At 45.2% G+C, this 16,127-nt stretch overlaps 1 protein-coding gene across 4 annotated transcripts in view; it reads right to left on the reverse strand.

Moving 5' to 3' along the window:
* DMD (dystrophin) overlaps window positions 1-16,127 on the reverse strand; it is a 3,148,630-nt gene that overhangs the window by 756,767 nt on the left and 2,375,736 nt on the right. For 3 of the 4 annotated variants that reach the window (XM_029603098.1, XM_029603099.1, XM_029603097.1), the window contains exon 1: window positions 11,649-11,775. Coding sequence is in view for 1 of the 4 variants with exons in the window: in XM_029603105.1 (XP_029458965.1) it covers window positions 11,649-11,813 (165 nt within the window). In the remaining 3 variants the exon portion in view is untranslated. Of the gene's footprint in view, window positions 1-11,648; window positions 11,814-16,127 lie in introns of those variants that run through there. The other variant, XM_029603105.1, reaches the window with a different exon arrangement.

Genomic DNA, 16,127 nt, shown 5'->3' on the forward strand with positions numbered 1-16,127 from the left:
TTTCAGGGCATTTATTTACTGCTTCATGTTATGAAATGTGAAAAGGCTGCTGCCTATTTGCAAAACAATTACAAAAACAAGGTTTTAAGACAAGGTATAAAACACTTTCATGCAATTCCAAACTTAATCTTCCTCTGGATACCATAATTCACTATGGAGCAGATTTTTAGAGGAGCGCGCATGGGGTACATTTGTGTGTGCTACCCGGCACGCACAAATGTACACCCGATTTTATAACATGTGCACGCTACCGCGCGCATGTTATAAAATCCGGGGTTTGCGCGCAAGGGGGTGCACACTTGTGCACCTTGCGTGCGCCGAGCCCGAGGGGATCCCCGATGGCTTTCCCCGTTCCCTCCAAGGCCGCTCCGAAATCGGAGCGGCCTTGGAGGGAACTTTTTTTTTCGGTCCCCCCCACCTTCCCCTATCTAACCCACCCCCCAGCCCTAACTAAATCCCCCCCCCCACCTTTGTTTCCAAAGTTACGCCTGCCCGAGGGAGGTGTAACTTGTGCACGCCGGCCAGCTGCCGGCGCGCCATCCCCCAGCACAGGCCACTGTGCCAGAGGACTCGGCCCTGCCCCCGGACCACCGCCATGCCCCTGGACCCACCCCCGTACCACAACCACGTCCACAGACCCGACCCTGGACAGCCCCTTTCTCGAAGCCCCGGGACATACTCGCATCCCGGGGCGTGCACAGGGGTAGGTTTTCAGGGTTATGCGCGTAATAATCTACCCCTTTTTGTTCAAAGTTGCTCATCTTTAGAAAAGGTCTGGAGACTCTACCTTTAATTTATTCTCCACAATCTTACCGCTTTCAAATCAATAAAAATTATATCACACTTCCCAAGGGATCTCTAAGGGAGTGATGGGAATTATGAAGCTAAATTATTTGGATGGATGTGCAGACTAGATGGGCCATGCAGTCTTTTTCTGCCATCCTGTTCCTATGTTTAACACTGCTCTGCAGTCTTGTCCTATTTTAATTGATTATGTATGTGCTTATTTGTATGCTGGCCTAGAGCTGTGGCAACCTATAAATAACACAACTAACTAACTAACTAAATAAATAAATAAATGAAAATGTTGGGACCTTCAGTCTCAGTCACAGGACTAAAAACTAACAGTTTATTAGAAAAAAGTAGATAATAAATGTCAAAGCAAACAAACAAGCAACAAGAATAGAGATTATTCAAGAAACGCTACCTAATAAAGATTCACTGGGAATTATGTTCAAAAGACGTATCTGGCTAACTTAGATGGGATATTCAGCAGCATGGCTATGCTGCTAAATATCCCTGAAGAAATCACAACTTACGCAAATAATTCTTATCAGTTTAGACCTGCTATTGAGCAGAATATTCAGCAGCTGTTAGTCCTACTTATCCAGGCTATCTGCCGGCTGAATACTGGGACCACTATTACTAGCCAGTGCCAGCGGAAGCTCCAGTAACTGTCAGTTCATAGGCTACCATTCAGAAGTGGTACAGAGATCCTGACACAGGTCTGGTCAGCATTCAGCAATGCTCCGCAGTCAGACTGAGATTTCTGGCAAATTCTGGATTAGGACCCTCTGGAGTTGGATGTACATGACCAATCCTAATCCAGGACACTGGCTTCCTGAGCAATAACTTTGCATAATCTTAAAACAGTCACACAACATTGTAATAGCAGAACTTCCTGGAGGAAAGGTAGGAAATCCCTCGATTTTGAATTAGTGAGGCAAGTTTTATGCCTTCAGTCCTGGCGGACCCAAAGGAGAGTCTTCCAGCTGTCAAGAATTGCAGAACACTGCAGAATTCAGGAGGTCACTTGTATGGTAACTTGTTTGCAAAGGGAGGGAGTTCTCAGTGGAAAAATACAGATCCCAGGGCAAAACAAGGAATCACAACAGGCACAAAAATCCCTATTTCATGAAATATGATCAACTGTAAGGGATAAAGCCCTAATTCTGCTCTGCATACAATATTGGGGGAGTTTCAGTGAATGTAGGGTATGCTTACCAAACTGGAGGGGTATGGTTTATTTTGGGATTCTGTCCTATCCTTATTAGCCCCAGACTTACTCCTATATAAAAGAATGTATTAAATGATTCTATTGAACATTGTATAGATGCCCCTTGGGACTTTTTCTTGTAGGGTATTTTATAGCCAATTTAAATGTGGGGGGCCATGCTGTGGGGTGGACATGGTTTATTTATTTACTCACTCCTATAAGCCCAGAGCGAAGTATAATTATATAAATCCAAACTAAATACACTAAAATAAATCATCTTAAATGCAGCTAAAATTACGTCAATACCAATAACATTTATATACAAAATCTCATCCTTCAATATTCATACATATCAACATGAACTATCTTATAAAAGTGCCAACATTCATGTTAAGCATCTTCATATGTGGTGGAGGCAACTAGCACTTCTCCAACAGTCACTCTTCTCTGCAAATAAATATACCAAATTAGAATAAAACAATATTTATCCCTACACAGGTCCATGTTTGGATATTTTGTTGTTGCGGTCATGGATCCTTGGGCCAAGGTGGAGATGGCGCAACCTGCAGGGAGGAGCCCTATAGGTCCCCACCATCGGCTGGCGGACATGGCTGTGGCAGAGACCCAAACGGAACTCCACCTATATCAGCCCTTGCTCTCCTTAGGTTGAGCCCTTGGATGTCAGGGCTGGCAGGACTTAGGCACGGGCCTCTGCAGATGAGGTGAAGATCTGTCAAGGTAGATGAGTCACAGGCCAAGGTCTGGGGAAGGCTGAATACAGGTGGAGTCAGAGCTGGGCAATGATCAGGGCAGCGGCATTCAATCAGTCAAGGTCCAGGTGGGTGGTCAGTGGCAGGCAGAGTTCAATCAGAGTTGGACTCCAGGCAGTCGTCAGTGGCAGGCAGAGTTCAATCAGAGTAAAGCAGCAAGCTGAAGACAAAACCAGAGATCTGTCCGAGGGGAACCCAGGGCGGAGAGGCAGACAGGGAGGCAAGGAACAGCCCAGGAGAGCAGAGGAAGACACTGAAGACTGACGACTTAAAGTCACAGAACTGAAGACTGACCACAAGAAGACACTGAAGAACCAAAGACTGACTACGAGGAGACGAAGAAGAACCGAAGACAAGGAATTTAGGAGCACAGACCAGTACAGACAAGGCAAGGACCAGGAAAGCAGGAACAAATCAGGAGCAATGGAGTAACCAGGAATGCAGGGACATGCAGAGGCAACCTATTGCCAAGGCTGGGAGAGGCAGCTGAAGTGGTCTATTATAGGCCCAGGACTGTGAGGTCATCAAGGGGGGCTGCGGGGATTCCACCAGCCATGGTCTCTATAAATTCCGCAAAGGGATGCATGTGCGCATCTAAAGCAACCGTGTCTTACAGAGCACAACAGTGATGTCCAGCTGCAGGTGATTTGCTGGCGGTGTCCTGCCAAGGACAGCAGTATGGTACATCGGAGAGACCTAAGCATACCAGGACTCAGCACTTTTGACCAGGCTGGGGTAGAGGTGAGTGCGGCAGTCCACAGAAATAGCCCGCACACCGCCGAGCCTAACATTTCTTGTGGTATATAGACATTATTACATTGCCTACATCAAGAAATATGGTTGCAAGTTATAAGCATCCACAATAGAGCACGCAGAATCATGTCATTTACAACATCATTTGTGAATATAGTGTGCAAAGCATGCAGACCTTCCCATGGTGAAATTCTCACTTTGACTTGCCCTCCTTGCTTCTCTCCACACCCAGTTTACCTCCCTGTATAGAGGGTTCCACTGGCAGAGGTGAAGTGATGAAATGGAGATCAAGTAAGGTCTATGGTATTGGAACAGGAAGGGGAAAATGGACTGAGAAGATGGGGGCCTTACAGTCCTTAATCTGCTGTCATGTTTTATGTTGCTATGACCAGAAAACAATGACATTTAATTTCTAAAATAGCTAAGAAAAAGGACATTCTATTGCATCATTCTATCTCAACCAATGTCATTGACCTATAGGACCACCTTAGATCCCCGATGGGAGGGAATCCACTGGAGCAGGGCTTTCAGTGCTCTGCTCAGGCAGGAAGGGCAGTCTCTGGCTGAAAAATAACAAAGAGCTCAACTCTCTCTACCTCTGAACTCTGTTCTAAACTCAAAGGGCTGCTTCTCTAGCAGTAGCCAGAGCCCTGCTTTCAAAAGCTCACCAGAAGGATGGTCATTCCAGGCCCCGCAGAAGGAGGGGCTGTACTTGAATGAATCCTCCCCACTTTCATCCTGCACTAGCTAGCTGACCCTTGACACCCAGGCCTTAATGGTAACAGAAGAACAGGTCTGTTATAATTATAGAAAAATTATCATCTGCACTCTTTTAGTGAATACATGCATTAATATTAGTTTCATGGTTGATGAAGAAACCTTTCTTTTTCAAGTGTGAGTTACATAAATAAAGTTATATCTTTGCTTAAAATAAATAATGGTTTCTCCCTCTCTCTGGTGTTTCCCGAGAAGCTGGTAAGTGGCTATCAAATGGGAACATGAAAATAATCCGGAACCTGAACTGAACTCTGAGTCCCTGTTACAATAACACATCTGGGGCCTGATGTTTTAGCAAATGAAAAACCACTGGGATGAAAACTTAGCAGCATAATCTTACAGCACTGTCTTCTTTCTGATGGGGAGATGCTGGTCTTAAGACGGATGGACTAAAAGAATGATGCGGATGGGCAACATATGCTAAATCATCATCTACCTTGCCCAATACTGGCTCAGATCCTTCAACCCCTTCAGTTGCACAAGTCATTTGTTATAAAACACCTCAAATGTGTACCAGGGTTTCTTCTATTGCAGACATGATGATTCTCTTTGTTTTTATTTCTTGAACTCTTATTGTTGTGTCCATTGCTGTCTGATGTATCTGCTCCACCCACCTTACCTCGTTGGCGACTCCCTTCGGGGTTGATGGAAGGCTAGCTGCTGTGGTGTCTCCAGGCCTAAGGGTGCGCGCGCGCGGCCCGACTGATGTACCAGCGTTGGCGTGAACCTCAGGGGCGTCCCCCTGAGATGATGGCACCAGCTCCAGGTATTTAAGGTCTCAGTTTTCGCTAACAAGATGAGTTAGCAAGGGGTTCGCTTCCTCCTGGTTGCTGCAGATGGGATTTGCTCTCCGCATCCCTAGCTACTCTGCCTCCTCGGACTTCACCAGAGGTACCCGCTCCTCGGGGGCACGGACTTGCTCCTGGATACCACTTCTGCTAAGAAGTCATTGCTGCTACAACATCAGTGAGTTTCCATCTATCTCTTAGAGCTTTCCCTGGGTCCAGGTACTCGCTCCTCGAGGGCCTTATGCATACCAACTCCTGGGCTGCCTTAAGAGACTATTGTGTGAGTGTTACCATCAAGAACTTGTTCCAGAACTCTGCATATACTGCCTACTCACTGTCTTAGTTTCTCTACAGCTCAGCCACCCTGGGATTGCTGTTTCAATAGTTAAGGGACTACAGCCCAGCCGGGCATTCTAGCTCACCACTGCCACCTCTGGTGGTTTACTATATTGTCTAATAAAAGAACTAGTGTGTGTCTGTCTCCTACACTAAGCTTGAACAGTGGTCCCTCTCGGGATTTCCCCCGAGGGCGTGGTTATCTGCCACTGGTCCAAGGATTTATTTTATTTTATTTATTTATTTCTTTTGTATACCGACATTCGATCGAGATATCACATCGGTTTCCAGATAACTAAAGGAATAGGGTGGTAACAGCCCTATTTTACATTATAACATGGTATTAAATAGATATAAGAATATTTTACATTATAACATGGTAATAAATATAACAAGGATCCACCCACAACTATTCTAAATAACTACAGATTGCTTTCACCACAGAGCTTTAACAACAGAGCTTTCTGACAGATTGCTAACTCCAGGGATCCAGTTTGTCTCCAAAGTTCCGGCTACTCCATGGATCTGGGTTGTCTCCTAGGTTCCGGTTTAACTCCATGGATCTGGCTTGACTACTTGATTCCGGCTTGACTCCAGGGTTCTGGCTTAACCCCAAGGATCCGGGTTGTCTCCAGGGTTCCGGTTAACTCCATGGATCCGGCTTGTCTCCAGGGGTTCGGCTTGACTCCAGAGTTCAGGTAACTGCATGGATCCAGCACAACTCAATGCTTTGCAGGCTATACCGGGCCTGGCTCAGCGCATTGCGGAACAAAAGACGCCTTGGAAAAACTTACTTCAGCTTTTCACCAGCTACACACACAGAAAGTTCAAAGTACTGCTTCTAACCATAAAAGTCAGTTACAGGAGGTAACTTTAAAGACTGCTGTACCACTGGCAGCACCGATCCGCTTCTTTGACAGAAGACTCGGGGCTTTTTAAACCAGTGCTGCATGCACTTTACCTTACAACCATCTTTATTTCCTACTGCTCTCTCCAAGACTACCTACATCCTTTCTTACTTGGATGGTAGGGCCTTGTCTTGGGCATCTACCTTTTGGAAGCACAAGGACCCTATTTTGCAGGACATAGAAGGATTTATGGACTTATTTAAATCTGTTTTTGATGACCCTGCTCAAAATTCTGTAGCCGGTTTTGCTTTGGTGGATTTGAAGCAAGGCAACAGATTATTGGCTGAATTTGCCATAGAGTTTAAAACTCTTGCGGCAGAACTTTACTGGGACCCCAAATGTCTCAAGACTCTCTTTTGCAGAGGCCTGGATACCCAGTTAAAAGACGAGCTGGCTGCTCGTGAAACACCTGACTCGCTGGACGAATTAGTAGCCTTGGCTACTAGGATCGATCATCGGCTCCGGGACAAGGTGAAGGAACTCTGGCCCAGGATGTTATCTGGGTCGAATCAGGCTAGCTGTATACCTGCACCTCGAAAGGTTCCAGTAATTTCTGCTGCTGATAAAGCTGAACCGATGCAACTTGGTCATGGACATTTGACTTCTAAAGAGAGAAGATTTCGGAAGAAGCGCGGTCTCTGCATGTACTACGGTCAGCCTGGCCATGATGTCTCTACATGCTCTATTCATCCGGGAAACGGACGGGCCTAGGTCCTGCAGGAGGACTGTTCTTGGGCCTTACCACGTCTTCTCTGCATTCTCTCCTAGTCTCTTTGACCTACGGACCGGGTTCGGTTCAGACTCCTGCCCTGGTGGACTCAGGGAAAGGAGGCACCCTTATTCCTCAAACTTTAGTGGAATATCTGAAGAGTCCTCTCACCAATTCGGAAGATCCACTATTGAACTACAACTTGAATCGGGCTTTGGACGTTTTTCAACACCGCCACTTCTATTGAAGAACGCTATGACATCCCCAGCAGCCCTTTCCATTGCTGCTGATATTCATACGCCTTCAGCGTTCACCGTGGCTCGAAGGCGCTCAACATCAATACCGTATTCACGGATCCTATCCCTTAGAGTATCTGTTACGCTCTTTCCTTTCGGAGGATGTGCCTCATGAGCCACAGCACATATTAGACCCGAAGAAGATATTCTTGGTAACTACCCAGTCTGTATCCGCTGGCAACACCATCAATTTTCATCCAGCTATATGTACTGGACTGTCATCTTTGAGGTGGTTTTTGGACGTTACCTAACATCGCCACTTCCACTGAAGTTTCAATGACGTCCCCAGCAGTTCAAACCACTGCTGATGATTTCCATAGACTGTGGTTTCAGACCAATGACATGCTCATTAAGCGAGTGATCATGCTAAGGATACTACTATGCGCTCCTTGCGCAGGCTCCAGTCTTCAAGCCAGGAGACAAGGTCTGGTTGACCAAGCACCTCTGATTCATCTATTCTCCTTTGGATTGCTCCTCGCTTCTGGATCCATTCCCAGTTCTTCATCGTATTGGCAAGTCTCCTACCGTCTGAAGCTACCATCTGGTCAAATTTCCATGACGCATTCTACTTTTCATCTGAAACCACTCATACTCAGCGAGTTGTCTTCAAAATTCAAGATCCACCTGTCATCTATGCAGAAGAAGACTAGAGATCAAAATCAAAAGATACTGGATGTTCGTATTAGAGGCAAGGTTTTTGAATACCTTTAGATGGGAAGGGTTCGGCCCCGAAGTATACACGTGGGAGCCTCAGATCATTATCGTGGATAAAGTGATGCTTTGTGGATTCCATCTCGCACATCCTTCAAACCTAAACCTGGTACCCGAAGAGGAGATTGCCCTTTGAAGGAGGGTACTGTTGTGTCCGTCGCTGTCCGATGTATCTGCTCCGCCCACCTTACCTCGTTGGTGACTCCCTTCGGGGTTGATGGAAGGCTAGTTGCTGCGGCGTCTCCAGGCCATCCTCCTCCGGCGTTCCCGGACCGGCTTGACGCTACAAGCCGCCATGTTGACCAGATGCCTGAGGGCACGCACGGCCAGACTGATGTACCAGCGTTGGCGCGAACCTCAGGGGCATCCCCCTGAGATGATGTCACCAGCTCTAGGTATTTAAGGTCTCAGTTTTCACTAACAAGACGAGTTAGCAAGGGGTTTGCTTCCTCCTGGTTGCTGCGGATGGGATTCGCTCTCCGCAACCCTAGCTACTCTGCCTCCTTGGACTTCAGAGGTACCCGCTCCTCGGGGGCCTCGCTCTTTCTTTTTCTTTGCAGGTCGCAGTCCGGAACCGGTACTCGCTCCTCGAGGGCCCACGTCCCAGACTTGCTCCCCGATACAACTTCTGCTAAGAAGTCATCGCTACTACAACATCAGTGAGTTTCCATCTATCTCTCAGAGCTTTCCCTGGGTCCTCGTTCCTCGACGGCCTTATGCATACCAACTCCTGGGCTGCCTTAAGAGACTATTGTGTGAGTGTTACTATCAAGGACTTGTTCCTGAACGCTGCATGCTTTGCCTACTCACTCTCTTAGTTCCTCTACAGCTCAGCCACCCTGGGATCGCTGTTCCAACACCTGAGGGACTACAGCCCTGCTGGGTGCTTCCAGCTCACTACTGCCACCTCTGGTGGTTTACTATATTGTCTGATAAAAGAACTAGTGTGTGTCTGTCTCCTACACTAAGCCTGACCAGTGGTCCCTTTTGGGATTTCCCCGAGGGCATGGTCACCTGCCACTGGTCCAAGGATCCACCCAAAACTATTCTAAATAACTACAGATTGCTTTCACCACAGAGCTTTAACAACAGAGCTTTCTGACACTTACATAGGTACAATTTTACTCTTTCACCTTACTGCTGAGATGAAGGATAGGAAACAGGGCCAGAGATATAGCAGAGTTTACACAAGATCTGGAATGTTCATTCCCTGCAAATTATTTGCCAAAAATCTCCCCATTTGTCTTAATTTTTCATCCGTAGACTCATTATTATTGATTCATTGATTTTCCTTTTTTTTTTTTTTCAGAGAATTTGCCATCATTCTTTTTTTCCTCTTGGACATGATGCTAGAAGGGTTTTATCTCTTCACAAATATTCGTGCCAAAATTTAACACTTTGCAAGAAAAAATCTGCATTAGATCCTGACAAAAGATAGCCAAATTCTTTCAAAATAATTCAGACATCAAAAATGTGCTTCTTATGTTAAGGTGATAGGGTGTATTTTATGGTAATAGCCATTAGCACTTCACATAGGTATTACTTGCATTTCCTACCTACAACCACAGAAAGAAAGAGAGAGAAACTATCTAAAAGGACCTTGTACTAGTTAGCTATTTATATCTGTATAGGAGGCCCACCTAGTAACTCGAGGTGAGGTTCAGATAGTAGTGTAGGGTTAGGGGCCACTTTGACATGCAGAGTGAGATGAACAAACAGAACAGTACACTCTTGTGAAGATTTGTTGTCCTTTGAAGTGAGGAAACTCACACAACGATGAGATTTGTACGAAGGTCTCTCAACTTAGCTTGATGTTACCCAGGTAGAGCGTCCATCAAGCTAGGTTGAGAGAACATTGTACAAATCTCATCGTTGTGTGAGTTTCCTCACTCTGAAGGACATCAAATCTTCACAAGAGTGTACTACTCTGTTCGTACGTCTCACTCTGCATGTCAAAGTGGCCCCTAACCCCTACAATACTGGCTATACTTCACCTCGAGTTACTAGGTGGGCCTCTTATAGTAGCATAAATAGCTGCTTACTATGGTGCCACCTCCAGAGGCTCACTCTCTCTCTCTGCCCCTCCCCCCAATCCTCCCCAGCCTGAAAATGCCCAGAACACAATTTGCATTATGGGCATATTGCACAGCTTAACGCCAATGAAAAAGGTGTAGTTATTTTCGGCGTTAAATATCATGCATTATGACTTTGCAAAGTCAGCCCACTTTTACAAAAATCCCACCCCCGACTCTTCCCCATTTAAACATTAGCATCACACCATGTGTTATGGTGCTTTTCGCATGCGTTAAGGTGAAAAAGCACATGGGCGCACATCTGCGTGTGTACACTGGCTCGCGCGCAGGGACGCAGCTATTTTATACCTGGCATGTGTTTATGCACGCAAGTTATAAAATAGCCTGGCCACGCGCACACATTCTCCTAATTTTAAGTGGGCGTGCAAATCCCGCTTCTACTGCATAAGTCGGAGGATTTTAAAACGGGAGCGCGCCCATGTCATTCCCAGTTTACCATTTCATCCAGCAGTTCACCCAGTTAACAGCTGGTTTGATAGCCTACACTCTCTCCAGTTACCCCAGACCTTTAAACCTCTCAGAAATGGCTCCATCCTTTTATTTTATAACTCACACGTCATCCATAGCAGAAATAAAGTTACGCGGCAGGGGACCTCAGTGTGCACATCTCTTGGCCAGGCCTTGAAATACCCACCCCCATGCCCTGCCCCTTTTTGGAAACTTTTGAGATGTGCGTGCCACGGCATTAACACGCAGATATGGGTGCTTTTTAAAATATAGTCTGTGCACGTAAGCCCGACTTCTTCGTGCATCCCCTAAATTTGGTGCGCACCGGGTTTTAGAATTCATCATGGTCCTATTTTTGTGAGGCAACACAATCCTTAAGCCCCTCTCCATCCTGGAAACATTTTAGCTGAGGAATATTTCTCATGCCGGGGCAGTACAAGTTTGGGAAAAAGCCCTTTAGAGAGTCCCTATGTGTATATGGGACACCCATGCTAAGGTTTCACTATATAAGCATCAGTTGCATGAAGCCCCCAATTTTTTTTTTATGGTTTTTGAATCATGATAGTACTTTACTTTTCATGACTTCCCTGACAATGGTATTATTTCTCTTCCTGATTGTTGTATGGGACTCAGGAGTGTCAAACTGTGATAGCATGGAGCTGAAATTTAAGGTGAGCAATTACACTTGTGTAATGTAATATCTATTGTTAAAACTGAACAAGTGCAATAAGATTAAATGTTATAATTTATTTGTACAGTTTTAAGTTGTATTTTAACCTATTTGTGTCTGTATTAGAATGACTGTTTGTAACCTTCTTAAAGCTACATTATAAGTGGAATATCAAATCTAAATAAATAAATAAATGAATTGCACAATGGCACTGGGATGAGATGGGTGCATTGTTTCCAAAGGTCCTATATGACATGCATGGGCAGCTGAAGCCAGTTTCACATATGAAATCCCATGCCATCTTGGACAGTCAACTGGAACATAAACAAGGTTTTAACACATTTCTGATGACATGGCTGGCCTGGAGTAGAAACCAACCCTTTTCACCCATTACCTTGATATCAAATGACCCTGGAATGCCAACTTGATTGTAGAGCTCCAGTTGGTCTTTAACAGGTGATACCCAGAGCTCCAGTTGATTCAGCTGTTGTTCAAACTGGACAAAATTCTTTATGAGGTCTTCAATTTCTTTCTGTTTTCCTGGCAAGTCCTTAGATACCTGAAAAAAAGAAAAAAAGGCTCAGAACATTTTATTTTGTGAAGGTCATCACACCCATTAGCAATAAAAAGAACTTCTTTTCAGCAGAGTTATAAACAAACGGCAAAATGCCTACCAGAAAAATATGCTGATTTATTAACCAAAGTAAAAGAGTTCTGTTCAACCTGCACACACTTAGATCAGTATTCCTGAACTGTACTGTGTTAATGTGTCACTTTAATCAACGTAAGTTCCACTTTCTCATTTTCATTTTTCTTGTTCTACCCTGAGCAGGCTATCTGCAGTTTATCATTCACAAAATGTTTTCCTGGGCAATTCAGGCTACTTCAGAGAACAAATGTTCACTTTTGCTACTGCACAAAAATATGTTTCCTTCGCCAAAAAAGACGAGGGGCAGGATGGTGTTTTGCAACAGTGATGCAGAGAAAAAAAGCTCTAAAAGGCAAAAGAAATTCAAAGATGGCCATAGGCTGATTATCACTGTGTTGAGAAATGTAGCCAGAAATGATTGTTAAGCTCCAACTTTCTTCCTTTCTTTTTTTCTTTCAAAGCCTTATTGAAAAAGAGCCTGACAGCACAAGAGAAGGGTCAAGATCTCATGATCAGATTTTTGAGAGATGTGCTAATAGATTCCTCTATGATAGAAGCCCACTTATGCCTCATCGTCTTCCACAGACATGTTTGCACTAGCATACAGCGACTGTTCTAAAAACTGATGATGCTCGTGAGATATCCAGTGAATGTAATCAAAATGTAAATTTCACCCTGAAATATAGTGGCACTAACGGTGGCAGTGCCATCTTTTTGCTTGGTTGCGAAGTACTGCCGATGAGTGCCATAGAATACTAATCCTAATGAGGAGTCATTTGGAAAAGAACAATAAATCTGAACCCACCTGAACAATGAGGGTCTCCATGACGACCACAATTCAGGTGGGGGGCGGGATGGAGCGGAGAAAGGACAACATCTCTGGCAACACTCATTTGGAAAAATAAATCTTTGTTCTATCTGACCAAAAAAAAAAAAAAATACCCAAAGAGATGACTCATATGCCGAGTCAAAGGTGAGTTATTGTCTCTCATACCATTGCATTCAGCACCATGTTAAATGGCTTTTATATTTACTATTGCTGCTAAATGCATTCCTCTTTAGAAAGGCGAACCAACAAGTCAAATCAGTTCTTCTTTCTTCCTAATCCTGTTAAGTGTGACAAAATCACTTTCCTCCACTGGTACACTATATCTCCCATTGTGAAGAAAAACAATTAAAAACTCATTCAGTTCCCTTATGTGTTAAATCAGTATCTATTCAGAATGTGGCCTAATTTCACAAAATTAGCTTCATCTTTCATGCAACTTTTGCACATTAATCTGAATTTTTAGCTGGTAAAGCCATTAAGACAAACAAACCCTCGGAGAATTCTTTCAAGCAGCTAGGTGAACAAATATTAAACAATCAACTTTGTTTTTAAAATTCAGCTGGTTTCCATTCGGAGTATCAATGTGGGTACTGTGAAAGGAAAAGGCTGCCGTTTCCTACAGTCGCTTCCAGTGGGGAAGACCATTAAGGTGCTCTTATAAATACAGTATATAGATCACTACGGAAGCATCAAAGGGTTGCAAAACAGCACTTAACGAAAACTCGAAGTGCTAGTGACTGTCAACGGAAACCATAGTCCTAAAGAATATTAATGCAGCCTGACGAGGACTTAGTTATCCATAACTTCTTTAAAACATCAAACTGCAGATGGTAGCGTGTGTCCTACTGACACACTGCCATTTATTCTCTCCTGAACTTTAGATGGATTCAGTCAAAAAAAACTGAAAATTTGTTATTGCAGGGAACTTTTGGTTCCTTCACCAGACGGACTGAACCAAAATTCTGGAGAGGTACAGAGAGAGAGTAATGAGGCATAGGTTTGGGAAAAGCATATAGGGGTAGATTTTAAATATTTGCGCGATCGCGTACTTTTGTTCGCGCACCAGGCGTGAACAAAAGTACGCTGGATTTTATAAGATACGCATGTAGCCGCGTGTATCTTATAAAATCCGGGGTCGGCGCGCGCAAGGGGGTGCACATTTGTGCAACCTGCGCGCGCCGAGCCCAGCGCGCGCTGCCTGTTTCCTCCGAGGCCGCTCCGATTTCGGAGCGGCCTCGGAGGGAACTTTCCTTCGCCCTCCCCCCACCTTCCCCTCCCTTCCCCTACCTAACCCACCCCCCCGGCCCTATCTAAAACCCCCCCTAACTTTGCGCGCACCGGCCGGCAGCCCCGCTCCGTCCTCCGGTCCCGGGGGCTGGTCCGGAGGCCTCGACCACACCCCCAGGCTGGCGCCACGCCCCCGGGCCCGCCCCCGAAATGCCGCGGCACGCCCCCGAAACACCGCGTCGTTTCGGGAACGCCCCCGGACACGCCCCCTCCCGCCCCTTTTCGAAAGCCCCGGGACTTACGTGCATCCCAGGGCTTTACGCGCGCCGGCGGCCTATGCAAAATAGGCGCGCCGGCACGCGAGGGCCCTGTGCGCGTAAATCCAGAAGGATTTACGCGCGCAGGCCTTTTAAAATCCGCCCCACAGTGTACTCAGAGATGGTAACTTTTAAACGCGCGCAGGCAACATGTGCGCATGTTTTCCAGCTTGCAGTCAGGGAAGCGGCTATTTATAACATACGCGTGTATATGCACGCAGGCTTTAAAAAAGGCTGACCATGCGCACATATGCACGTAATTTTAAGTGGGCATGCGCCTATATGCACAAATGCCACTACTACTGCATAAGTAGAGGGATTTTAACACACACGCATGCCGATGCCATTACCAGTTTTCACACTTTGTTCCCAGTTCACCCAGTCAAGGGATAGGTCTTCCAAACCCCCACTAGTTTAATATCCTCCCTTTTCTTCTGTTAGCCCTGACCCTTAAAACCCTGCTGACATGCCTAGATTTTTTTAATTTTATTACTTTCACGCCACCCATAGCAGAAGTAAATTTACACAGCAGGGGACCCTGGCGCGCGCGCGTACGGTTTCATTGTGAAATCCGAGAATGTCTATGCCCTGCCCAGACCTTGCCCATCCACGCCCCTTTTTTGAACCTTTTTATTTGTGTGCATAGCGAGAGATGTGTGCGTACTCGGGCAGCTTTTAAAATCCGCTCGGCGCACGCTGGCCTAACCTGTGCGTGTATCTCCCACTTTTGGTGCGCACAGGGCTTTTAAAATTTGCCTGAGAGCATTTATAAACCTCTGCCTCCATCTTTGAGCATGGATTTTAGGCTGGTTTTCAGTTTGGATTTTCAGTTAAAAGCTTAAGTTAACCTTTTAAGGGGCAACATATCCCACACTGCACCACTTTGATTATTTTTTGGGTCAGGCCTCTTGGGTCTCTGTACATAAAACTTGGGTCAAGAAAGGAGACAAAGTGCACGTCCCTTGTAATGTTTTTGTCCATTGTTTAGGTAGCTGTTTTAATTGCCAGAGGAGGCAGTTAGTTTTTCCACCCTTCCTGCCTCTTTTTGGGTTGTTTTTGTGAGGAACATTTTGGGGGTTTTTTTTGTTTGTTACTGACACTGGTTGGAGGAGAGATACCTTTTCTTTTATTTATTTTTTATTTATTGAGATTTATATTCTGCTTTTTGCACTTTAAAGTGGATTACATTCAGGTACTGTAGATATTTTCCCTATCCCCAGAGGGCTTACAATCTAAATTTGTACCTGAGGCAATGGAGAGTAAAGGACTTACCCAAGGTCACAAGGAGTGTCAGTGGGACTCGAACCCTGGTTTCCTGGCTTGTAGCCCACTGCTCTAACCACTAGGCTACTCCGACTGGGAGAAGAAGAGGTGTCAGCAAGGAAGAATGGACTCACATGCATGTCTATGGCGTAGAAGCTGAGGTACAGTGTAAGAATTCTGTATGACGTCAGGGATAAACATCAGAGATAAGTGGTGTGTTGAGGTGCCCGTCAGGTGCCACTAAGCAGAGAGTGAAGATTAGTGAGAACTATGGGAAAGGTATGAGAAATGGGGCTTTGCTGTGATTTAGGGAAGTAACTTGGGATACATTTCCTTTCCATTCCTATGGGAGGCCCTGGAGACTAAACTATAAAGACAGAAGAAGAATTAAATCTCTTAAGAAGTGGTTTTAGGTGATGCAACATTCTAAGGGCCTGATTCATCAAGGTAATTTTCCCATAGACACAGAATGGGAGAAAAGCTTTAGTGAATCAGGTGGTAAATTTGAAAAATGGAGACCTGATAACAGATTTAATATGAGGAACCATTGAAAGTGGCGAGTCTAAAGTTATACCTAAGAGGGTTATT

The sequence above is a fragment of the Rhinatrema bivittatum genome, chromosome 5 (assembly GCF_901001135.1).
Source record: "Rhinatrema bivittatum chromosome 5, aRhiBiv1.1, whole genome shotgun sequence".
Taxonomy (NCBI): Eukaryota; Metazoa; Chordata; class Amphibia; order Gymnophiona; family Rhinatrematidae; genus Rhinatrema; species Rhinatrema bivittatum.